This window comes from Xyrauchen texanus, chromosome 34 (genome assembly GCF_025860055.1).
Source record: "Xyrauchen texanus isolate HMW12.3.18 chromosome 34, RBS_HiC_50CHRs, whole genome shotgun sequence".
Classification (NCBI taxonomy): Eukaryota; Metazoa; Chordata; class Actinopteri; order Cypriniformes; family Catostomidae; genus Xyrauchen; species Xyrauchen texanus.
This window is the reverse complement of record NC_068309.1, coordinates 18,064,504-18,090,626: the sequence shown is the minus strand read 5'-3', so window position 1 is coordinate 18,090,626 and position 26,123 is coordinate 18,064,504. Positions and strand designations below refer to the sequence as shown.

The 26,123-nt window shown below is 43.5% G+C and overlaps 2 protein-coding genes across 2 annotated transcripts in view; one reads left to right on the top strand and one right to left on the bottom strand.

Moving 5' to 3' along the window:
* capn5b (calpain 5b) overlaps nucleotides 1-26,123 on the bottom strand; it is a 70,579-nt gene that overhangs the window by 26,583 nt on the left and 17,873 nt on the right. The window contains exons 3-6 of the mRNA XM_052104483.1: nucleotides 20,104-20,235; nucleotides 12,237-12,445; nucleotides 11,934-12,126; nucleotides 10,828-11,021 (exon numbers count right to left, since the gene is read on the bottom strand). Coding sequence (XP_051960443.1) covers nucleotides 10,828-11,021; nucleotides 11,934-12,126; nucleotides 12,237-12,445; nucleotides 20,104-20,235 — 728 coding nt within the window. The remainder of the gene's footprint in view (nucleotides 1-10,827; nucleotides 11,022-11,933; nucleotides 12,127-12,236; nucleotides 12,446-20,103; nucleotides 20,236-26,123) is intronic.
* ompb (olfactory marker protein b) lies at nucleotides 17,226-17,702 on the top strand. The gene has a single exon (XM_052104484.1). It carries the CDS (start codon nucleotides 17,226-17,228, stop codon nucleotides 17,700-17,702), a length of 477 nt encoding a protein of 158 aa, XP_051960444.1.

Genomic DNA, 26,123 nt, shown 5'->3' with positions numbered 1-26,123 from the left:
AAATCATTTCTGTATATGACTACTGCCTGCACTCCTTTTTTTTCTCAGTAGAGATTATATTGAAATAAGTGTTGGAAGGATGTCTAAGAAGTGTGTTATTACAATGGTGCATTATGTTGGAGCTGTAGCTCAGTGGTTACAGCAAGTGTGCATGGTACATTGCGCTGTGGCACTCATGTGGGCACTGTAAGTTTGAGTCTGGCTTGCAACATTCTTTTCCCCTCATCATTTACTGTCCTTTCTGACATATCAATAAAGTAGTAAAAGGCCAACAATGTCACACTGTATCCACTTGACAATATTGGCCATAGTAAGGATAGATATCACACTTAGTTCAATGCACATGAATCAAAGTGTAAATCATAAACAAAGATATATTGATAGATGTGTGATGTTTTTATATCAATGGGGTCCAAAATTTCAAGCTCCAAAAAGGACATAGAGGCAGCATTAAAGTAATCCACATGATGATACTTTTGTAGTTACTATGGTTTACTATAAATACCATAGTTTAACTATGGTTACTGAAGAAAAAACATAGTTAACCTTTATGAAAATGAACCATAGTTTTATACAGTAACCATAGATTCACCATATTGTATGTAGTAAAACCATTGTAATGTAAGATTAACCATGGCTACTACAGTAATGGTTACTGAAATATTACTATAGTAAAACCAAGGTTATACTATATGGATACTACAGTATTACTGTAGTAAAAGCATTGCTAACTGTATCCATGGTTTCTGTAAAAAAAAATACAGTCATGGTTACTACAAAATTACTATTGTAAAACCATGGTTTTTGCCAAAAAATATGGTTACTACAGTCTTTAATATTAATATAGTAAAACCATGGCTCATTTATTGCAAGGGATCACAAACTATATTATGAAGGAACACAAAACATACTGCAAGGGAAGCAAACTATTGCGAGGGAATGCAAAACATATTGCGAGGGAATGCAAAACTTATTGTGAGGGAATGCAAAACCTATTGCGAGGGAAAGCAAATTATTGCAAGGGAATACAAAACGTATTGCGAGGGCACACAAAACTTAATGTATGGAAATGCAAACTACTGCGAGGGCAAGCAAAACTAATTGCAAGGGCGTGCAAAACTTATTGCGAGAGAATGCAAACTATTGAGAGGGCACACAAAACTTATTGCGAGAACATGCTAAACTTATTGTGAGGGAACACAAACTATAGTGAATAAATACAAACTATTGGAAGGGCACGCAAATATAATTGCGAGGGCAAGCAAAACTTATCGCAAAGGTATGGCATCTATTGCGAGGTCACGCAAAACTTATTGCAAGGGGAAGCAAACTGTCACCCGCACAAGAAGAGACAGTCACAATGTATAGTCAAACTGCGTTTATTGCAGGCAAAGCAAAAGTACAAATAGGGCAAATCCAGAAGAGAGTGGTCGAGGGGAGCGTAAGGTCGAAGCCGGGGAATCAGGATATGGCAACGGGCAAATCTACAAAAGAGTGGTCGAGCGTAAGGTCGAAGCCGGGGAAATCAGAATCAGTATAACAAGTAAGACAATCGAGTTGAATAGACAGGGGAGCTAGGGGATCACTAGAGCTGGCAAAGCGAAGGGGTAAACTAAACAATAACCAACCCAAGTGAGACGAAAGGGCAGCGTATAAATAGGGGAAAACGAACAGTGCAGGTGAAACTAATAATCGAGTGATTGGGACGAGTGCGGGTGAAACTAATACTCTGGTGATTGGGAGCGAGCGTGTGAGCTCGAGGAAGCGGAGCGAACTAGAGGAGCGGGGTTCGTTACAGTACTCCCCCCTCTGCTATGGACGGCTCCGGACGGCCGCGCTCGGTTGCGAGGAGCGCGACCTCTGGGAAGTGGTGCGGGACGATCGGGATGCTGGCGATGGTAGTCTAGCTTGAGAGCTTGATCCAGGACATCCCTCGACTGTACCACGACTGTTCCTCAGGTCCGTAGCCCTCCCAGTCGACCAGGTACTGCAGCTCGCCACCCCGATGTCGGGAGTCTAGCAGGGCCCGGACCGTATAGGCAGGTTGACCTCCGACATCGAGTGGTGGAGGGGGTGTCTGGGCTGCCGTGGGCGGAAACATGGGACTATAGTGCACCGCTTTAAAAGGGAAACATGAAACACAGGACAAATTTTGTAGCGGGGTGGCAAAAGTAATTTGTAAGTGACAGGGTTTATTCTTTTTATTATTTTAAAAGGGCCGACATACTTAGGGCTGAGTTTCTTCGACGGGAGATGGAGGCGGATGTCTCGGGTCGAGAGCCAAACCCTTTGGCCCGGATGGAACAGGGGGGCAGGACGGCGTCGGCGATCTGCCTTAGACTTCTTGGCCTGGGTGGAGCGTTGTATCCGGTCCTGGGTGGCTCTCCAGACCTGGGCACACCTCTGGGCCCAGGCATCCACCGCCGGAACGTCACTGGGATCAGCTTCCCACGGGAAAAGGGGTGGTTGGTAGCCCAGGATGCATTGGAAAGGGGTCAGACGAGTTGAGGAGCTGACCAGGCTGTTCTGGGCGTATTCGGCCCAGGGGAAGTAGGTGTGCCAGCTGCCTTGGTTCTGGGCGCAGTAGGCTCTCAGGTACCTGCCTATCTCCTGGTTTAGACGCTCGGTCTGGCCATTGGTCTGGGGGTGGTATCCCGAGGAGAAGTTGAGTTGGATACCCAGTCTGTCACTGAAGGCCTGCCAGAAGTGAGACGTGAACTGGGTACCCCGATCTGAGGTGATCTCCACGGGAGTACCGAAGTTTCGGAAGATGTGGGTAATCATGTGGTCGGCCAGTTGTGTCGCGTTAGGTAACCCGGGTAGGGGAATTAGGCGGCACATCTTAGAGAAGCGGTCTATGACAACCAGGATCTCGGTCCGGCCGTCGGAGGGGGGCAAGTCGGTAATAAAGTCCATGGCAATGTGGGACCACGGGCAGTCAGGCACAGGCAATGGCTGGAGGAGTCCTGCAGGGAGGTGACGAGGTGTTTTGGACTGGGCACAGACTGGACACGAGAGGACATAGTCATGGATGTCGTCCTTGAGTGAGGGCCACCAAAATCTCCTAGCGAGTAGCTCGGTAGAACGGGTAATCCCCGGGTGGCCAGAACAAAGGGAAGTATGAACCCACTGCATAAGCTGAGGGCGAATAGTGGTGGGTACATACATCTTGTTGGGGGGGTTTGAGGAGGCGCGGGCTCGTCGCTTTGAGCCTGCAGGATGGCCTCCGTCAGTTCCCACCGAATGGGTGCAACGACATGGGGAGAATTGTCGCCGACCCTGGGGGTTCCGAGCCATGGTTGAAGAGACGAGAGAGTGCGTTAGCCTTGATGTTCTGGGAGCCCGGACGAAAAGTAACCGAAAAGTTAAACCGGGTGAAGAACATTGCCCACCTGGCCTGTCGAGGGTTCAACCTCTTGGCTGAGTGAAGGTACTCTAGGTTCTTATGGTCGGTGAAAACGACAAAAGGGAACCTAGAGCCCTCCAGCCAATGGCACCATTCCTCCAGGGCTAGCTTGATGGCCAGCAGCTCTCTATTCCCGACGTTGTAGTTCTGTTCGGGGCAGGACAGCTTATGGGAGTAGAACGCACAAGGGTACAGCTTAGCGGGAGTCCCGTGTGGTTGGGAGAGTACAGCTCCCACCCCTACATCTGAGGCATCCACATCTACCACGAACGGGAGAGTGGAATCGGGTTGCTGAAGAATTGGGGAGGTCGTGAAGGCCTCCTTTAGGGCCTGTAAGGCCTGCTGGGCGGGTGCGTTCCAGGTGAGGCACTTCGGGTTGCCTCGTGTAAGAGACGTGAGAGGTGCAGCGATCTTGCCAAAGTCTCTGATAAAACGCCGGTAATAGTTGGCGAAACCCAGGAACCGTTGGAGCTCCTTAAGCGTACTAGGCTCGGGCCAAGATAGGACTGCGGGAACCTTGTCGGTCTCCATCTCCATAGTTCCCCAGACAGGACGTAGCCCAAGAAGGAGATGGAGGGGCGGTGAAAGGCACACTTCTCTGCCTTCACGAACAGGTCGTGTTCTTGCAGTCTCTGTAATACCTTTGAGACATGAACAGTGTGTTCAGAGAGTGTGGCGGAGTAAATTAAAAGGTTGTCTATGTAGACGACGAGGAAGAGGTCTAGCATGTCCCGGAAGACGTCGTTCATGAATGACTGGAACACCGAGGGGGAGTTGGCGAGGCCGTATGGCATCACCAAGTACTCGTAGTGCCCCCTGGTGGTGATGAACGCAGTCTTCCACTTGTCTCCCTTGCGGATGCGTACAAGGTTGTACGCGCTCCTGAGGTCGAGCTTAGTAAAGATCTTAGCCTTACTGACCTGCTCGAGGGACGGTTGGATGAGAGGCAGGGGGTAGGCGAACTTCACCGTAGCCTTATTTAGGGCCCGGTAATCGATGCAGGGGCGAAGCCCGCCATCCTTCTTGCCCAAGAAAAAGAAGCCAGACGCCACCGGGGAGGTGGACAGCCGAATGATGCCTAGACTGAGCGCCTCGTCGATGTAGTCCTCCATGGCTTTGGTTTCGGGTAGCGTTAAGGGGTACACTCGGCTCTTAGGGAGTGGGGACCCCGGAAGGAGATCGATGGCGCAGTCCACACTACGATGTGGGGGGAGACTAACCTGGGTCTTCTCGAACACATCAGCGTAGGAGGAGTACTCAGGAGGGATGGAGACAGGACACTTCACTTCGGGGCTCTCTACGGAGGTGGAGAACACCGGGAGGGAAATACAATGTGACAAACAGTGGTCGGTCCAGCGCAACAGCTCCCCCGTGCGCCAGGAAATGTGGGGGTCATGAAGCGGCAACCAGGGGTGGCCTAAAACCACAGGGTCTCTAGGTGATTTCACAATAAAAAACTGGATGAGCTCAGTGTGAAACAAACCCACTTGGAGGGACAATGGCACGGTCCGAAAGGAAATGAGACCCGATCCGAGGGGTGCCCCATCTAGAGAATTAACCCTGAGAGGTGGCACGACCGGACTGAGTGGGATGGACAGTTTTTGGACCAAGCCATCGTCTAAAAAATTCCCCGCTGCCCCGGAATCAACTAGGGCTGGGGTAGAAAAGGAGACATTGTTAAAACTCAACATTACTGGGAGGCAGACTTGTTTCTGGGTAATGTTGAGATTGACTGATGTTCTCACCCGGCTTTTGGAGCGGGAACGCTGGGGACCGGCATGAGGTAATCCGGTGGCCCGGGGTGCCACAGTATAGGCAGAGGTTCTGTGTCAATTGCCTAGTTCGTTCCGCCTGAGTTAGGGGGGGCACAACCAAGTTGCATAGGTTCGGATTTGGAAGAGCACTCGGGAGAAACGAGTTTAGGCGAGTGGAGACCCGTAGCAGGCTCTTGGACGACAGAGGGGCACCGACAAGCATGGTTGCGAAGCAGGTTATCCACTGTGATGGAGAGCTGAATATAGTTCTCCAGCGACAGTGATTCTCCTCGACATGCCAATTCCATTTGGAGCTGGTCATTCAAACCCAGGCGGTATACAGTTAACAAAGTGGGGTCGCTCCACCCGCTACCCGCGGCAAGGGTGTGGAAATCAAGTGCGTAGGCAGCGGCTGTGTGTGACGCCTGTTTCAAAAACACGAGGCGGCTGCCTACATCCCTACCAGCTGCCGGGTGATTAAAAACCATGGCAATCTGGTGACAAAACTGATCATATGACGTCAAAAGTGGGCTCTCGGCAGTCCACAATGCAGTGGCCCATTGCCGTGCCTTCCCCGAGAGCAGTGAGATTAAAAAATGTACTCTCTCACTGTCAGTGCTTAAAAGGGGGTGATACGTCATATAAACAGTATATTGCATTAAAAAAACCCTGACAAGCTTCCGACGAACCGTCAAACCGCTCGGGGGGTTGAAAGCTTGCGGCGCTGGGAAATGCGGTGGGAACGTCAACGGGTACAGGGACAGACACAGGTGGAACAGGTTGAAACTGATCGGAAATGGTACGTACCGTATGCAGTATTTCCTGTATTTGCTGTCCCTGGGCCGTGAGCGCTTGGTCGTGTTTCCCAACCGTAGATCCTTGGGCAGAAAGCGCCGTGCAAATCCGCTCTAGCGAGCTGCGGAGATCCTCAATGGATTCCATTGTGACTGTCTTCTGTAAGGTTGGTTATTCTGTCACCCGCACAAGAAGAGACAGTCACAATGTATAGTCAAACTGCGTTTATTGCAGGCAAAGCAAAAGTACAAATAGGGCAAATCCAGAAGAGAGTGGTCGAGGGGAGCGTAAGGTCGAAGCCGGGGAATCAGGATATGGCAACGGGGCAAATCTACTAAAGAGTGGTCGAGGAAAGCATAAGGTCGAAGCCGGGGAAATCAGAATCAGTATAACAAGTAAGGCAATCAAGTTGAATAGACAGGGGAGCTAGGGGATCACTAGAGCTGGCAAAGCGAAGGGGTAAACTAAACAATAACCAACCCGAGTGAGACGAAAGGGCAGCGTATAAATAGAGGAAAACGAACAGTGCAGGTGAAACTAATAATCGAGTGATTGGGACGAGTGCGGGTGAAACTAATACTCTGGTGATTGGGAGCGAGCGTGTGAGCTCGAGGAAGCGGAGCGAACTAGAGGAGCAAACTATTGTGAGGACACGCAAAACTATTGCGATGGCACACAAAACTAACTGCACAGAACGCAAAACTTATTGAGAGGGCACGCAAACCTTATTGCAAGGGAAGCAAGCTATTGCGAGGGCACGCAAAACTTTTTTGGAGGGAACACAAACTATTGCAAGGGAAGCAACCTATTGCGAGGGAACGCAAAACTTATTGTGAGGGAAGCAACCTATTGCGAGGGCACGCAAAACTTTTTTGAACCCCATTTGGTACCCTTAGGGGCCAGAATGAAAGGTTTCACAATTCGGGCCAAGGATGAGAAGGTCCTCCCTGTTCGGAATCGCCCAAGGCGAGCCGTCGAGGAGAGGATTTAACTCCGAGAAACATATCCTGTTCGGCCAGCGCAGCGCCATTAATACGAGGCAAGACCCTTGCTGGTGAACATAGCCAAGACTCCCAGGAGCAGAGAAACTGGGGAAAGAAATGCATACAGATGCATTCTGGGTCATGTATGTGTCTTAACGTCCAGACCCAAGGGGGCTGGGTGATTTCAGGGAGAAGTAGAGGAGACATTGCGCTATCCATAGAGGCGAAGAGGTCCTCTTATGCCCTAAGATCTCACCCAAACTTGTTCCAAGTGGAAAAGGCCTGGCATTTAAAAAGGTCTCGATAACCTCAGGAGAAAGCCCTGTGTCCCTCAGTTGGTACCCTTAGGGGCCAAACATGAAAGATTCCACAATTCGGGGCAGGGATGAAATATTGCCCTGTGCCTGAGATAGGAGATCCTTCCTGTTCGGAATCGCCCAAGGCGAGTTGTCGAGGGAAGAGATTAGCTCCGAGAACCAAGCCCTGTTCGGCCAGCGCGGTGCTATCAGTAAGAGGCAAAAACCCTTGCTGGCGAACTCTGGGCAACTACTACCTTAGGGTGGAGTTCTTAACTCCCCCGTTGGTATTTCCTGTCTGGACCGTAAATCTGCTCCCGTATACAGGCATCCAGGGATATAACTGACCTGATTGACAGGAGCTTACCCTGGGCCCTAAGGAGAATCCGACGTGTCAGAAATACAGCTGACAAGAACGTGGGTCTCCTTGAAGATTTATGTAAGAGGCTACCGCTGTATTGTCCACCCGCACCAAGACATGGCAGCCTCAGGAGGAGGTATTTCAGGGCCAGAAATACAGCCATCAACCCGAGACAGTGACTGTGACAACCGAGCTGACGACCCTCCTATCCCCTTAAGCTGGACGACCACTTAAGGCCGCTACCCTGCCCGTCAGGGAGGCGTCTGTCGTTAGCAGTCTGCGACAACAAGACGCACCTAGAGTGGGACCCAAGGCAGAAAACCGGTGTCTGAACCATATAGAAAGGGAACGAAGCCTGAGGCGCATAACCCTATTTAGCCCACGGGTTTTGGCCCTTGGAAGAAATCCCCTGGCTTTTGGCCACAACAAAAACGGTCTCATGAGCAGAAGGTCCAGAGGGATCACCATGGAAGCGGTCGCCCTGAGACATGGAAATCGTTGATACTGATAACAGTGCAACCTTGACCTAGCCTGACTTTGCTCAGGGTGATCTGAATGGACTCAATCCTAGCGGGAGACAGTTGTGCCCACATTGTGATTGAACTCCATACGATGCCCCGATAGACAGTGTTCTGAGTGGGAGAGAGGACACTTTTTTTGGCGTTGAGCCTCAACCCCAGAGAAACAGATGAGCTAAGACGATGTCCCTGTGCTGAACTGCCAGTTCCAGGAACTGCGCTAGGATCAGCCAGTCGTCTACGTAATTCAGAATGCAGATGCCCCGGAGTCGCAGGGAGCCAGCGCTACATCATGCATTGTGAATGTGCAGGTAAAAAGGGCTAGGCTGAGTGAAAGAACCTGACCCTGGAAGACTTCGCCCCCGGAAGTGAACCTCAGGAACTTTCCATGTTGTGGCAGAACTTCTAAATGAAGTATAGAAGTGTGTCATAAGATCGATGGTGACCAGCCAAACGAGTTGTAGGGCTTGAGACACGACCGTCTTGACAGGCATCATCTTGGACTTGAACACCCACGAGTAGTTCAAGCTTAAGATCTAAGCCAGACGCCACCCCTCACCCTCCATGGGAAACGGGAAGTATTTAGTGAAATAACCTAACTCTCTCTCTGGAAGGGGAACACATACCATGGCCCCTTTAACCAGGAGATTGAGTTTTTTTTTTTTACAAAAAAGAAATCCGCTTACTGGTAGTGAGAACACGCCGTTGAAACACGGAAAGCTGCGAGAGAATTAAATCCTGACGCCCTTATAAGACCCACAGAAAAGAATATATTTGGCAGAAGTTTCCACGCTGCCAGGATCTCTGAGATGGGTATTATATTTTAACACTTCCTGTTGAGGGGTTGTCGGGTGTTTCGCGTCCTGAATAAAATGCAGGAACAGCGAAAACACCCAATTTTGACGGAAGCCTCTGCAACACGAAACACCAAGAGGTGGCGGGAATGGAGGGGCTTCGAGGGGGTACCGGGAGGGGTGAAGTGAAGCACGCGCCCTGTCCCGAGGGGAGCTACCCCCAATCTAGGCGCAAGACCGTCAGGGTTTTCTCTTACTAGAATTTATATTCCTGAGGTCTTGCTTCGGGGGCTGGTGAGGGCGGCGAGACTGTCCCCAATCCCTGGGAGGAGGAGCACGACTCGCCACGCTTTGCTTTTGAGCCTCCCTTCAGTCAGGACCGAGGTGGGTCTGAGGCTTGCTCGTCAAGCGCAGAACCCACACTCAGGTCGTCCAGGAGGTCAGCCTGGTATGCCTGAAAAACAGCATAGTGTGCAGAGCAGCACCAGCCTGACCTGCCACTTGATAAGCCCTTCCCACTAAAGTGGAGGTTGTCCTACAAGGCTTTGAGGGGAGAGAGGGCTTCTTAAGTGATGATGCCGAGCCCGGCGAGAGATAGCCCGCAAGTGTCTCTTCGACCGGCGGCATCACTGAATACCCCCGTGCCTCAGCACCCATGATAGTCGAATATAATGACGTCGAGGGTATGTGAACACGGGAAGAAAATATATATATATATATATATATATATATATATATATATATATATTTTTTTTATAGGGGTTCTCCATGAGCGAAAAAGCTCTTCATGGAGGTTATCAAAGAAAGGGAAGGGACCCATGAGGCATTCCCTTTCTTAGACTGGAAGATAAAATCTATCCCCTAATTTGGAGCGTTTGGGGGTCTCTTTTCGCGTGGCCAGTCCAATCTGGCAACCGCGACGAGTAACAACATCGAGCAATTCCTCCGTAGATTTTTTATCGCGGACGGAAAGCTCGGAGGCGGGAAGAGAATCACGTTCCACCTCATGATCCAAGAAGCGTCGGAACGCGCCGAGATCATGTGAAGGACCAGCTGGGTTTGGGGAGAGAGTGAGAGAAGGGGTCAACCCGTCTCTTGCTCCTCAGCCAAATCCATGCAAGAGCCCCACGAACGATCTTTTACGTGAGTGCTGACTCCGAAGCAAGCGAGGCGAGCACGACGCACTCTGCCTGTTAAAGCAAATCGCAGTGCTCGCACCGCCCTGCTGCAACGCGAGGGCAGCGTGCTCTTACCCCCAAACAAACAGCAAAAACTGATGTGTGCCGTCTTCAGCTATAGAGCGAGAAGAGGGAACACGCACCGTTTATGGCTTTCAGTCATTCTCTCTTTTTTTTTTTTTTAGAAATATATATATATATATAATATTTTCTAAACAGAAGAGAAAAATAGAACAACGTTCACTGCACACTGCCTAACTGATTCTATCTCCTAACAGAGGAAAGAAAGTTTTGACAGGGTGTGTGAAACACACAGAAACAGAATCGCTCTGAAAAAAGAGTTTCTGACGACACCTGGTGATGTATCCATTTATAGCCTGACCTCAGGTGCATCTAATGATTACATCAGCCGAGGCTATAAATTCTGGTCAATGTTCATTGACGTGTTCCACACATTATTCAGCTCGGCTCACAGCTAGAGCTGTTCCCCGTAGCGCTTAGCAGCGCAACATCGTAGTGAAGCTTTTTGTAAAGGGAACAAGTAATTTTAAAGAAATTTTTCTCTGTGTCAGTGTTGCCATAATTACTGTGAATTGCCTTTGTAGGACATTGTAGACATATATTCTTCACAGCCTCGTTGTCATCCATGTAAAATTAAATATGGCGCCTATCCTGACTAAGGTCCATTCAACAGATGCTCTAGATTCTGTAAGACCTCGAAGTCAGGAGGGGGCAGACTCACCTGTCACTCCAGGGTCCACTCCACTCTTTCTCCCCCCAAGGATTCCTCATTCGGATCATGTGTAGCTTCTCTGACTTGAAGAATGATAACAGGCCATGTCCAAGACGGACCTTGCAAACATCGGTCACTGCGTAGGCGTGGCCTTTCACTAACCCACATTCTAGCCTAGTCTCCATGTCCTCCACTGTAGTTGCCTGGTCAACAATGGACAAACTTCAGTTAACTGCAGATGAACATCAATTTGAGAATCCATCCAAAACATAATCAAGCACCAATTTTGCTGATTAGAATGCAAGCACATGAGCTGTTTGTAAATTATTGATTTTAAAAAGCATGGTACGTTATTTTATGGTACAGTGAAATATGGTGACTTTAATCAGAATGAGACTAATCATGGCCATTTTTCACACTCCAGTGAGCTTTGCAAATGAAGCTGATAATATTTTACAGACTTGTAAACTATATGACATGAATAATTTCGTCAACATAATCACTATAAGTTTGGAAGGAGAGACAGATAGCGATTGGACTTGAATCTGTACGCGACTTAGCTGTCAACTTATATGGGTGCCTACACACTGAAGTTTATGCTGCATCAGAGAATGCTGCAAATTCATTGATGTCAATGGGGATTGTGCTTTGCAATCATAGAATTTATAATGCAAGAAACAATTTTTATCTTTTATGATATACAGACAATTTGCTTAAATAATAAACTCATAATACTCTCTCTGCTCTACTGTTTAAATGGATTCTATTATGACACTATTATTGAACAATGAAGTTCTTTATGTATTCAGAGGCAATTTATTTGATATTCCAGTGAAGCCATATAACCTCTCAGCTATAAAGATACCAAAAATGTTTTTGTTTTTTTCTCTATGGATGAAAGCACTCATAGTCCATTAATAAGCAAGTCACAAAATGAAAGATTTCTCAGAGTCTGGAAAAATATACTTTTATGAAAAAAGAATAATCAAAGGCATAGAAAAATAGATAAATGGATGGATGGATGGAGGATAACCAGGATTATGATATTGAATAGAAAAAGAAATGTAGCTAATGTCATATTTGTGCAAATTGTTTAATTTTGTATTGCATCTCACCCTGATAGAGCAGCTGATAAGGCCATCTCGGTTGTGTACTTTTAGAACTCTCTCAAACAGCTGGTTTCTGGCTACTTCATCCTGCGCAAACTGGCCCTCCAAAAGGTCCATGGGTTCTGACACCCCACCAGTAAAGTCCACCAGGGCATCGGCTGTGTTTCCACCATCCAGGGCTTCATAGCAACCATATACTCTTCATTGGTTTTGAGAGAGAAAGAACATCACTTTGATGTTTATAGCACTAAATTGCTTTTATCTGACTTTTTAAGAGCCTTAAATAACACAGCAGATGGAAGTGCTTACTTGGCATAGGCTTTTTCTACCAGGGCACTCCAGAACTCATTGCTGTCATTTGAATGGCAATACACCAGCTGGTTATCCACTGTGGGGAGACGGTCATCTATCACCACATCCACCCATTCCCCAAACCGCCAGAAGCGGAAATGGAATATTCCGGCATAAGAGTCTATTTTCTCTGGATCCCATTCCTGCTCTTTCCAGTCTGGGATAACCTAAGAAGTAAGTAAAAAAGAAAGAAAACATGTAGTGGCTACATGTGACGAACACTTAAGTCCTCTGTAAAAGAACTAAACTCAAACCCCTATAAGTGGACCAAAATGGTTGGTCCTCTTTGCACAAACTCTGTTTCTGGCCTTAAAAGTCGATTCTTTGTCGAATTTGTTCTATTATAGTTGTGAAAGGGTCAACTAATGCTTATATATATATATTATTATTATTATTATTTATTTATTTATTTATTTATTTAAACTTGTACAACTTGAATATTGAATTAATTACAAATAAGAATTCATCTTATATGCATTACTATTCTAACTATTATTGGTAATAATAAATTCAATATTAGAACAGGCTATTATCATACTATTATATGAAAATGTGAAAACGTGAACCTGGCACTCACAATGCACATTATAAACGAAAGGAATTAAATCAAGCCCAACTCAGATAAGTGAAAAAGAGTAAAGAACAGAAGTGCAGCCTGATGCATCACATGTGATTATATTTTATTTAAATTAAACATTGTTCATGCTATTCTGCAATGAAAATAATTAAAAAAATTATATAAAAACAATTATAATAAATATCTGCCCGTTTATTACTACAAATGTAAACGTTTTTTTTTTTAAAGGTGCAGCTAATATCTGATGTTTTGCTCTTTCAATTTTACGTAAATTATTAGCATTACATTTTATGCTATATTATAATAAAATTTGTTTTGAAAATAAACATAAATCCAATAAAATGATAATACTAGTCAGTGTAATTTCTACACTGTTCAGGTTTAGGTCAGTACTTTATATAATTTAAAATGTTCACAAATGCAGGTTAAAAAAGCTAAACCATGCATTTCTACACAATGCAGAACCTTTGATAAAAATAATAAATAAATTTAAAAAAGAGTTAAAGACTGCTTTTGGTAGGACATCAAAGTGATTTGGAAGCTGTGTAGGAGGACTACATCTTTTTCATCCTGGCTGAGTCCTCTGGGACAGAACAGTGATTAGATCTCAAGTGCACCTCTGTGGTAATTGTTCCAAGAGGAGCAGGTTCATTATCTATCAGATACACATTGTGATACTGACTGCAGGTGAAATGCTGCCCAACATTTCTGTTCACCTTTAACCAGAGATGGAAACTTCAGTCTGACAATTAAGGACTCACTCAAGCCATACTTTACTGACTAGTTCAGCCAAAAATCCTCTGTGTAACACAAAGGAGATGTTAAGGTGCGTACACACTGCCAGCGACATCGCGCGCGACAGCGACTCAATACCATTCATTTTCAATGCGAGCACAGCGACTTCCGGCGACACGAGCTGTCGCGACCGTTGGCGCTAGATGTGGGCGTGTCCAGCGACGCGACAAAGTTGAGAAAAGTTCAACTTTGGAGCGACTAACGGAAGCGACAGCCAATAGGAGAGACAACGGGAGAGCTCACGTGATCCTTCTCTCTCTCTCTCTCAGCTCCTGCAGTAACGGAAAGATGGATGAAAGGCTAATTCTTGCTGTTAGAAATTTCCCAGTGCTCTATGATATGTCTCTTCCCACGTACAAGGACATTTTTAAGAAAAATACTGCGTGGAAAGGTGTATCTGAGATCACGGGGATTTTATGGACCCAGACAGAACGGCATTTGCATTTTCACCGCAGATAAACAGCCGCTCTGGCAAACAGCACGCCTGGTTTCTCATTCATCTTTGATATAAAGCATTTTATGTACTGATTCCATTTATATTTAGTCTTTTCCCTCCAAAATGTTTGTTTTTAGTGGCAAGAAAAGAGATTCGCTGTCAACAGCAATGGAATGACAGCCGTGAATGTCATTTATATACGTTACTAGGCAACCAGTAGTGGGAACACCCACTAGCGACTTCACCGCCAGCCACTGGCGACCTGCAGCGATAAAGTCGCTGGCAGTGTGTACGCACCTTTAGGCATAATGCTAGCGAATAAAGTGACCATTCAGTTTCATTGCAGGCCCTATTTAAAGAGCACTAGAGCTTAGCGCAGTGCTATGCTTTATAATCAAAGTCAGTGGGCAAGTAAGTGGGCAAAGTCAGTGGGAATGGCCATGAAATGTTGGTATTTTCATGCAAACATGCGCTAAGTCTAGGCGCAAGTGAGTTTCACAATGTGCTAATGGGCTGGGTCAAGTGCAATTTAATTTGGAGGTTCTTCACCAACATGGTCTGTGTCCAATTATATAGTGAATTCCCTGATAAGCACCAGCTATATAAGCAAAGATAGCACATTCATTAGAAGTTGGCAGTGTAAATTGACTTTATGCAATGAACAGAAAAATAGAAATATGGATTTACCTCTTTTGTGCATTAACTGCATCCCTGTTTAATGCCAGGCATATTTCTATATCAGTGAAATGCTTCTTTTACACACATGGAAAATGTGATTATAGAGAATGTAAGTATTATGAATTATTTGTATCTACTGATACACAAATCATGGCTAGAATTAACAGTGATTGTATTGGAACACACTTCACTTCTACTGGTTGATTTTGAAAAAATGTAATCTGAAACAGAAAAAACTTTAACCAAAAATATTTCTAAATTCAAATTACACTTCAAATGAAATGACAGTATAATCAAAATAACAAAGTGGTAAAAAATTATATACATACATATACAGTATATATATATATATATATATATATATATATATATATATATATATATATATATATATATATATATATATATATATATATATACACTCACCTAAAGGATTATTAGGAACACCTGTTCAATTTCTCATTAATGCTATTATCTAATCAACCAATCACATGGCAGTTGCTTCAATGCATTTAGGGGTGTGGTCCTGGTCAAGACAATCTCCTGAACTCCAAATTGAATGTCAGAATGGGAAAAAAAGGTGATTTAAGCAATTTTGAGCGTGGCATGGTTGTTGGTGCCAGACGGGCCGGTCTGAGTATTTCACAATCTGCTCAGTTACTGGGATTTTCACGCACAACCATTTCTAGGGTTTACAAAGAATGGTGTGAAAACGGAAAAACATCCAGTATGTGGCAGTCCTATGGGCGAAAATGCCTTGTTGATGCTAGAAGTCAGAGGAGAATGGGCCGACTGATTCAAGCTGATAGAAGAGCAACTTTGCCTGAAATAACCACTCGTTACAACCGAGGTATGCAGCAAAGCATTTGTGAAGCCACAACACGCACAACCTTGAGGCGGATGGGCTACAACAGCAGAAGACCCCACCGGGTACCACTCATCTCCACTACAAATAGGAAAAAGAGGCTGCAATTTGAAAGAGCTCACCAAAATTGGACAGTTGAAGACTGGAAATCTGATGTGTCTCGATTTCTGTTGAGACATTCAGATGGTAGAGTCAGAATTTGGTGTAAACAGAATGAGAACATGGATCCATCATGCCTTGTTACCACTGTGCAGGCTGGTGGTGGTGGTGTAATGGTGTGGGGGATGTTTTCTTGGCACACTTTAGGCCCTTAGTGCCAATTGGGCATCGTTTAAATGCCACGGCCTACCTGAGCATTGTTTCTGACCATGTCCATCCCTTTATGGCCACCATGTACCCACCCTCTGATGGCTACTTCCAGCAGGATAATGCACCATTTCACAAAGCTCGAATCATTTCAAATTGGTTTCTTGAACATGACAATGAGTTCACTGTACTAAAATGGCCCCCACAGTCATCAGATCTCAACCAAATAGAGCATCTTTGGGATGTGGTGGAACGGGAGCTTCGTGCCCTGGATGTGCATCCCACAAATCTCCATCAACTGCAAGATGCTATCCTATCAATATGGGCCAACATTTCTAAAGAATGCTTTCAGCACCTTGTTGAATCAATGCCACGTAGAATTAAGGCAGTTCTGAAGGCGAAAGGGTATCAAACACAGTATTAGTATGGTGTTCCTAATGATCCTTTAGGTGAGTGTATATATACCAAATCCAAACATTTTACTCTGTCCATCTTCTTCCACTTTTGCAGTGACTTCAAAAAAACACTCTGTGACAACAGGTTGAAAATTACCAATACAAATTAGATCATAAATACAATTGTAAATATAAACATAACAATAATCATTATTGAAAAATAAACCATGAGCAAATTGCACTTTGCGCCACTTCATTACCATCCAAATCACCCACAGACAAACACTCCCACACTCGCCAACTTGTGCATTAAACGGATTTAGCATGTAGTTCTGTGCATTACGCGGTCACGAAAATAGTACCCTGCATCTTTTTTCCATACAATGGATGTGAATAGTGACAGAGGCTAACATTCTGCCTAACATCTCCTTTTGTGTTCCCCAGATGACTGAAAGTAATACGGGTTTGAGACAACATAATGGTGAGAAAATTATGACAGTATTTTCATTTTTGGGTGAGCAATCCCTTTAAAAGAACCACCTTTTGTTGCCACACACACCAAAGGTGAATGTGAAACAAACACACATGTAGCAACAGACAGATGTCTCAAATTCCCTCTTGGGGAACCCTGCCTTGCAGCTCAAACCATCATCTTAGCATTGATGTTGCTAAGAGCAACAAGTCTAAACATCTCAACAGAAATCCCCACTGCGAAATAAGATGCTTTCAGAGTGTGAGGGCTCATAGTAGCATTCATATAGCAAAAGACATCAGCAAAGAAACAGGTGAGGACAGGTGAGGACTGTGGATAACTTCAACTCGGTCAGACAGTGGAGAAGACAAGAATTAGAAAAGGAATCTGTGTAAAAAGGACACAGCAGTCAGGTTCCAAAGCATGTCTCTTGAGTTGACATTTAACCCTGATATTCAGTTGATGGAGGTGATGCGTCTGCGCGTTCAGTCTCTGCAGCAGCGGGGACAGAAAAGACAGGATGGAGAACATCTACTGAGGTCCAACGAGCATGTCTACCGCTTGGACTTCTCCGAGCAGGCATTGCATTTCACCCGTTGGAACATTCGCATGTCTGGACCTGGCCGACTGAACATCATAGCCACGTCCCAGCTCTGGACGCCTGACCTCACCCACCTTATGACACGCCAGCTACTCGAACCTACCGGATTCTTTTGGAGAAGCACAGGGGATGACTCTGACACGCCCATCCAATGCTACGAGGCTGATGCCCAGGAGTTTGGAGAGAGGATAGCTGAGCTAGCCAAGGTGCGCAAGGTGATGTATTTTCTGTTCGCCTTCGAAGACGGCTGTAGTCCAGAGAGCATCGAGTGCTCCATAGAGTTCGAGACATCTAAGTGAGAAAGCCTAAGGGGTATGAGTGACCTGAGTGGGTCTTTTCTCAAGATGCCCTTTCTGGTCATTCTGCTTAACAACCTCTCACATTAATTCTGAGATACTTTTGTGTTGTACTTGTGTGGTATGTTTTTTCTGGCTAACTAAGTTAAGTTTTAGTTAGCACTTTAAACCAGGGGTTTTCAAACTAGGGGGCAAGGTGGTGCTAGGGGGTCCCTAGCACATATAGCCTAAACACAAATAAATAACAATAAAGTTCAATTTAATAAAAATGTAATTTAATGAAAAGTTAGGATGTTTCTTTTTTTAAGTTGTATGTATCTGTTTGTGCATATTAATAAATATTTGTTTTCAATCTACAATTGTTAGATTTTGTGATGATATAGACTCTGATTCTGCTGTAATAAAGTTAACTCACCATTAGCAACACATTTAAAAAAATAAATAAAATAAATATATATATTAATAAATAAAATAAAACTTGTGATTTTAGTCGTCCTAGTCATTAATCTTTTCAACAATTTCAATATCTACACAGTATCAATGGGTTGCTATGGCAGTGACCTTGTGTAGGCAAACATGCTAAGATGTGAGTGCTGGGATGTTAATGGGTGGGATAAAAGGATGCTGCAAAGACATGAGGCATAGAAGGCAGCACACACCCTCATTTATCAATGCCCGACCCTGTCAGGAAAACAAACAACAGGCCGGGGAAGAGGAGTCACATGGGAAAGCCCCATGAGCCAGTCCCTTCACAATGATGTGTGTTTCTAGGGTAGAGGAAATATATCCCTGGGCAGTAAAACACCTCATGCCTGAGGGAGGATGCAGTGAGACAGAATCTTTACCTTTTTGACTAAATAACAGCTTAGAACAAACAGATTAATCAAGATTACAGCTTTTTGGGAGACCAGCTCTTAGTTAGTCTCAGCATCTCACTTTGATAAAATTTATAACAAGCATGATTAGGACATAAATGTCTGAATAGCTCTCGTAGTTCAGCTGGTACAGCATGGTACCTTCAATGCCATACTAATGTAATATATACCTTGATTGCACAATATGTTGTTTTGGATAAAATTGTTTGGGGGGAATTCAAAATATGCATACCATTGGTTCATGAAGCCATAGGCAAGACCATTTCTCCTCTGTTGAGCCTTCATCAGGTCATGTTTGCTAATATAGCACACAGCTCCTGTGGCAGCCTGCCACTTATAACCAATAATAGAGCTCAGAGAGAGTGTTTAGCTCATCCTCAAGATGTCACGAAACACCGAGGACCCAGTGAGGACCCAAACGGTAGTGGCAAGTCAAATGGGCTTTATTTAAAAAATAATCAGAGAAATAAAACAATAACAAGAAAAAACCAAACATAAATGGATACCAGACCGATGAAGATAAAACCACAAACCAACTGGAGACATGAACACACAGAACAGACTGGCAAAGACATGGAGGCAAGAGGGCACAATATATAGAGAGCAAAACACATGAGGAACAGGTGATAACAATCAACACCACTTGCACTAGATAGGAGCCATGGTGAGGGGAAACAAGATGCGGAGTATGGAGAGCACATTGTTGACACAACCAGAGCCATGTGCTCAAACACATTCCCGGCCAAAACATACAGACAGGAAAGTGTAGTACAGACGAGGTCATGACACAAGGCTTAACAAAAGTAATATACAAGTAGGACTCAAAGGTAAGGATTTTTTTCTGCTAGCCTGATTGGTCCAGAATTTCACATTTTGGATTGCCCTGCCAATGTTTTTGCTGACCTGCCACAAAATTAAATACATTTAACAATGCATTTTTATATGTGCCCAGAACAAAATATTAGTAGATATTTTTATATGAATTATTTTCCGATAAATGTGATTTATTTCATTACAACAACAACAACACACTTTGTGAAACAATGAAAAACCTAACTGATATTATTACATTACTGATAACATTACTTGCCATTTTTACAGATTCTTACCAAGACTTTCACAAGTATTTTTTGCAATTTTTACAAAATCTTTTAGTCAGCTAGATATCAGTTTTGCTTGAATTAACTTACGAATTTCTCAGAATTCACAAGAAAAATGTTCAAAACATCTTAGAAAACTAATTTTTACATTTTCAAGGTATAAAAACCCATGTACAACATGTACAACACACAACTGACCAGATAAGGAAAATGATCAATGTCTCACACTGGCCCCAGGCCAGAAAACCATTCTTATTGTTGACACCTTATATAGCTATTCTGACATATGCTTGAATATGCAGCTTTTAGTCCCATAATGCAGATCTAATAGAATAATTAGACAAAGACTAAGACACAGCAAGTCTGCAGCATTAAGAGAAAATGTATACATAAAGGACATACACACAAACGTAAGGTGCACTCACTTACTTTCTGCCACAGTGACTCTCGGGAGGCCAAACTGGAGCAAGCCGCCACGAACCAGCAGTTTCCCAGCTGCCCTTGGTGCAGGTCATGGGCACTGATTCCATCCACAAACAAGTGAGGGTCATCACACAGCTCCTGGTAGAGAAACAGAGAGAGAGAGAGAGAAATAAGAATGAACAATGGGTGAGAATCAATAAGAAGTTAGTGTAAATAGGAATACTTCTAGGCTAAATTCCTGGGACATCTTTTAAGAAAAAAACAACTTAAAGGTGTCCCCGTCTGGATAAAATTGTGGTCAGATTTGGAGGGCAGCAAAGACAATAAATAAATATATAAAATCCATAACTTGTAAAGAGGAAAAGAATGCAAATTATAAAATGTCTAGTATACATAAACTAGAATGTCCTGTTTTAACTCAAATTGGTTAAATGCTACATAGTTGCTATCACATCACATGGTGAACATTTCATTCATACTATGGTCAGGGTCAGAAATTAGCAATTAGCCAGAAATTTCAAATGCCACTGAAAGTACCAAAATGCCACAGACATTTACAATGTGGGGGCGAAAAATGCTGCCACAGTGCATTCATCCGATTTTTTATATATAACATTTGAAAAATGTTATAATATTACTGTATATTCTAGGCCAATCTAATGATGTGTTTAGTACCTTTGCGGTCACTGTAGCTGTCAGATTCATTCTGTATTCACTGTCTCAGAGACAAGTGTTGTTTAAAATACTGAAGCTTATATGAATTGATAAAAAACTAAAACATTTAAAAAAGCTAAATTCAGCTCATAAAATACTCCCAGAAACTCCAAATAAGAGATTATATCAAAATCGAATGTGACAATAGACAGAAGAAAGATATATTTTGTTACATAGAATACTGGCAATCATTTTTAAGATTTTCAGATTGAGACTTTGGAGATTTCACCAGCAGGTGGTAATAATGTCCAGGTCATAACTCTGAAAATATAGTGGAACATCAAATTTTGTCCATGAGGATCACTGTTTTATGAAACAAATATTTATGAGATTTGTGTTAAACTATCTTTAGGTCATGGTTTATTTTACATGTGGTCTATAGTGATATTTAAGTCACTTTTCATGCAATTTCGCCTACTTGCGCCTAGACTTAGCGCATGCTTGCATGTAAATACCACAACTTCATGGCCATGCCCATTGACTTTGCATGTATGACTTATGGGATAGCGTTATTTTTACCTTTTCCAGAGGCAAAACTGATATTGTGTTGCGCAAGCAGCTCCCATGGAAACCAGGATGTAATCATGTTCACCTAATCAATATTAAATATGCTACAGTGGTTGCATTTTCCCCCTAAGATTACATTTTTGCTCCACTGAAGGGTAGGTAAAGGGTTGGGGTTTGGGGGTAGAATTAATAAAATATGCATACTCTCTTAACTAAAAACAACTTGCTTTACAACTCGCTTTTGGCAGCATTGTGTGGACATTTCACCAAGGAACTGAAGCTCAAACAGGCCCCTACATTCCAGCAACAGATAGTGGAGGCAGTGGTTTGAATTTCAGTAAGCACAGACCAATGTCAACTTTCAACCTACTGTATTCACAGTGACATCAGACTATAGTAGAAGATTCATTTCACTACTTTAAGCGGAAAGGGTGATTTGGCTTAAAAAAAAACATTACAAAGCTGTCGTAATGAGCGTGTGTAGAATGCGTCCATATGTGCTTGTGGTCAAAAGAGTATACTTTGAAAGGCTGAGCATTTGACTGTGTGCAATATCACAAGGAACAAAGAAGTATACTAAAGGCTAACTCACACTGTATGGTGTTTAACTTCCTTTGGCAGTCTCCAGGGCCATTCACACAGGATGCGTTTTTGTGTCAAAAAAGTGAGACTCAGTGCAGTGGAATTGAACAGAACACATGTGTCTCGAGACAGGCTTTTAAAAAGAGAATTGTAATTTGAAGGGATATTTCACCCAAAAATTAAAATTCTCTCATCATTTCCACATGCCATCCAAGATGTGTATGACTTCTTTTCCTCTACTAAACACAAATGAAGATTTTCAGAAGAATATCTCAGCTCTGTAGGTCCACATAACGCAAGTGAATGGTGATCAGACCTTTGAAGCTCCAAAAAGGAGATAAAGTCAGCATATAAGTAATCCATATGACTCCAGTGGTTTAATCAATTTCTTCTGAACAAAATCATACACATTCGGGATGGCATAAGTGTGAGTAAATTATGAGAGCCTTTTACTTGAAATGGCTATTTTAACAATGCAGTGCTCATAAATCAGTGTGGTCACATCACAATGGTCAAAATCGCACGTTTACAAAAAAAATACAAATAGCGAAAAAAACATGGAGGACACAAGAAAGCATCCTGTGTTAATCCCTCCTCAAAAAGAGGCTTTGGAAGGATCCTAACAGCCAGAGGCCCAGGGGCGAGGTCCTCACTGGCCTGGTCCATAATCTAGCCCTCTCCGGATGTTAAAAATGCAGACACACAGAATCAGTGTGCTCTTACAGTTCAGGTTTACTCTTGCAACACTCATTTTTCTTTCACATTCTGCTATCCAAAACCATTTCCACAGCTCAGCATGTAGGGACTCTCCTTTCTGCTTGAAAATAGTTTTGGAACACAAACAGCCCTGCACTCACACAGCAACATCTCATTCTTTCAGCACTGGCAGTCTCTCTCTCTCAAACCACTGGAGATAAGGTATTTCATCGTGCCCCCACCGTGTTTAAGAAAGAATTGCAATGATGTCAGACTTATTATGCGAAACACACAAGCATACATACACAGATGTATTTTTGATATGGTAATAATAATCTGTACACAGATACAGGGTACTTCCACATAATTTATGTTTTTTAACAAGTATATGCTCTGATTTCAATATATGCATACTGAATATGCAAATGAATGTTTTGGGGAATTACGGCACCTGAAGACACATTTATTCTAGAGCCAAGAAACCCAGAATGGGCAACATTAAAACTGTTTTTGTCCAAGGTCTTATTCAAATTCTTCATACAATAACAGTGCATGACTGATATTCCATCAGACTTTCTGATATTACCTCTCTTTTACTCGTTATAGAAAGTAATTTGGTCGAAGTTTGACTCAAACGGTCATGAATACAGATTCAGTGCAAGGTGTCGTCATCCTTCTGTAAGCAATGGGAAGCTGTTTTGAGTTTCATTGATCTGAATAAATATCGATATGCCATAAATTGAATGATTGTTCCTTCTCAGATCTGGCAGTGCTTAAGATTGTGATAAACAAGTGAGAAGAAATTAATCTAGGTCTATTTAAAACCTTCAAAAGCACTCTGACTTTGGATTGATCAATAAAACACTTGTCTATCAGATGCCATTTTTGTGTGTGATTGAGCTAAAGAATAAAAGGAGGAAGAAAGATAGTTACAAATCGAGTTTTCTTTAAATCAGATCATCATGCACCTTATTTTTGAGGACAGTTCTGCTCACTTAGTGCCCAAGGCAAGATAAGACATGTCCAAAGGAAAAAAAATTTATTAATGATTGTATAAGTGTAAAATGAAATAGTCTAGACTAGAGGTACAGTTTTTGTATAGATTGAAGGGGGACCCGGGTTAAAATCCTGTCATAACAGCAACATTCCACCTAAATTTTAAGGTGAGTGATCGCCTAGCATTTTTGCTGTATGGAAAAAAGCAGCTTTGACATTTTGCTATAATGCCCCCCCCCCCCTGCTGTTCTGCTGCTGTTCATTATGCACCGCTGTGTAACTATGATAATTGCCCACGATTTTAAGATTTAAATGTTGTACTGACTGACAGTAATTTCCAAGGCTGCAAACGAATCACCTTTTGGCAAAATTCATCGTTTTGAGTTGATAATATGTCATGTACTTTACGCAATTCATAATGTAATTCGTAATTTTTAATGTGAAAACAGAAACAGAGCAATTTTCAGCATATCAAGCATAAGACAAAGAGTGAATGTGTGTATTTTATTAATGAATAGTTAGCATTTGAAGTAGCCTTTTAGAAAATTCACTTGATATTGTCTTTGAAAATTATCCATAAAACACAAAGTAGGAGCGTTATGAGTAGAACATGAGAAAATTTGAGACTTGTGGCTTCCATTTTGTCGTTCGGTAAAATGGTTTTAGCAAGGATAGTGTCAATATTTTAAATGTAAATATTATTTATAAATAATTTACAATCAATTTGAATCTTTCTAATTTCTTTATGACTTTAATAAATTCTGACATTTGGATGGCATATCCCTTAAGTGGTCTTCTTTCAAAAGAGACCAGGGTTCATGAACTACAACTATTTTATTTTGGATATCTCCTTGTCTGTGCAAAAAATAAATAAATAAAAAAAAGGAGTAGCTCTCCTAAAAATTTACAATTCTGTCATTTACTCCCCCATACGTTATTACAAACCAATATGCTGTCAAAATGTTTTGGAACATAAACATATATATTTTAAGCAGCTCTATTCCATACTATAACAGTTTAAATTGAGCAAGATCTGTCAAGATTCAAAAAGGCAAATACAATAAAGCACTAGAAAAAGTGCAATACAAAGACAGCATAAAGGTTGTCCATATGACTTGTGAACAATATTCTAAACAGCAGCTTTAATGGAATTTAATGATATTTTTTTTCTTTGGACCTTGATAGCAGTTAATTTACTGTTCCCCTTCTGTCACTCACTCGACGTTGTGTCAAATGTAGTGACACAAGGTGTCTTTCTTGAGAACCTTGTGTACCTCTGGATTTGAGAAAAGACTTTGAAAAAATAATTTGTATGTCCCGCCCCCGGACATACAGGAATAAAGGGAAGCAGACGTGCGTCTGTCAGTCAGATTTTTTCTTCGGAGATGAGCGGTTGTGCAGCAGCAAGCTGAGTCTCACTACTGTTCCACTCACCTCTACAAGCAGAGCATTGCTGTTGGATCTACAGCACATCACCAGCGGCTTTCTCCCTCTCTGCACACTGTGCAGTTCACACCCCAGGGCGCTTCAACAGCGCTTCTGTTAAAAGAGTATATACCTCTAAAATAAAGTATTTTCCCCTCTAAAAGAGTAAATTTTCACTCAAAAAAGTAGACACGATCATCCATGCCAGAGCTCCCTCTACCAGGCAGCTTTACGCCCTAAAGTGGCGCTTGTTCACAAATTGGCGTTCTTCCCGGTCTGAAGACCCGCAGAGGTGCGCAGTTCAGTCAGTGCTTTAATTTCTGCAAGAGAGGATGGAGGGGAGGCTGTCCCCCTCCACCTTAATGGTGTATGTAGCTGCTATCGCAGCCCACCATGACGCAGTGGACGGCAAGTGCTTGGGTAAACACGACTTGATTTTCAGGTTCCTTAGAGGCGCCCGGAGGCTGAATCATCCCCGGCCAAGCCTGTTCCCCTCCTGGGATCTCTCAGTGGTCCTCTCGGGCCTTCAGAGACCCCCTTTCGAGCCACTTGACTCAGCTGATCTCAAGGCCCTCTAATTGAAGATGGCCCTCCTGATAGCGCTAGCTTCCATCAAGAGGGTTGGGGACCTGCAAGCATTCTCTTTCAGCGACTGTTGCCTGGAGTTCGGTCCGGCAGATACTCACGTCATCATAAGATCGTGACCGGGATACGTGCCCAAGGTTTCTATGACCCCCCTTTAGGGACCAGGTCGTGAACCTGCAAGCGCTGCCCCGGGAGGAGGCGGACCCATCCTTTTTGTTGCTGTGTCCAGTACGTGCTTTGTGTATATATTTGGACTGCACGCAGAGCTTTAGATGTTCTGAGCAGCTCTTTGTCAGCTTCGGCGGAAGGCAGAAAGGGAACGTCGTCTCCAAACAGAGGTTAGCTCACTGTGTCGTTTACGCTATCTCCCTGGCCTACCAGACCCAGGCCGTGCCCGCCACCTTGCGGGTTTGAGCACACTCGACGAGAAGTGTAGCATCCTCGAGGGCACCGGCCAATGGCATTTCCCTAGCACACATCTGCAGAGCAGCGGGCTTGGCAACACCCAATACCGTTGTGAG

Bases quoted from the DNA above. Each gene is read 5' to 3' on its own strand.
- ompb (XM_052104484.1), top strand. From the start codon at position 17,226: ATGTCTCTTGAGTTGACATTTAACCCTGATATTCAGTTGATGGAGGTG.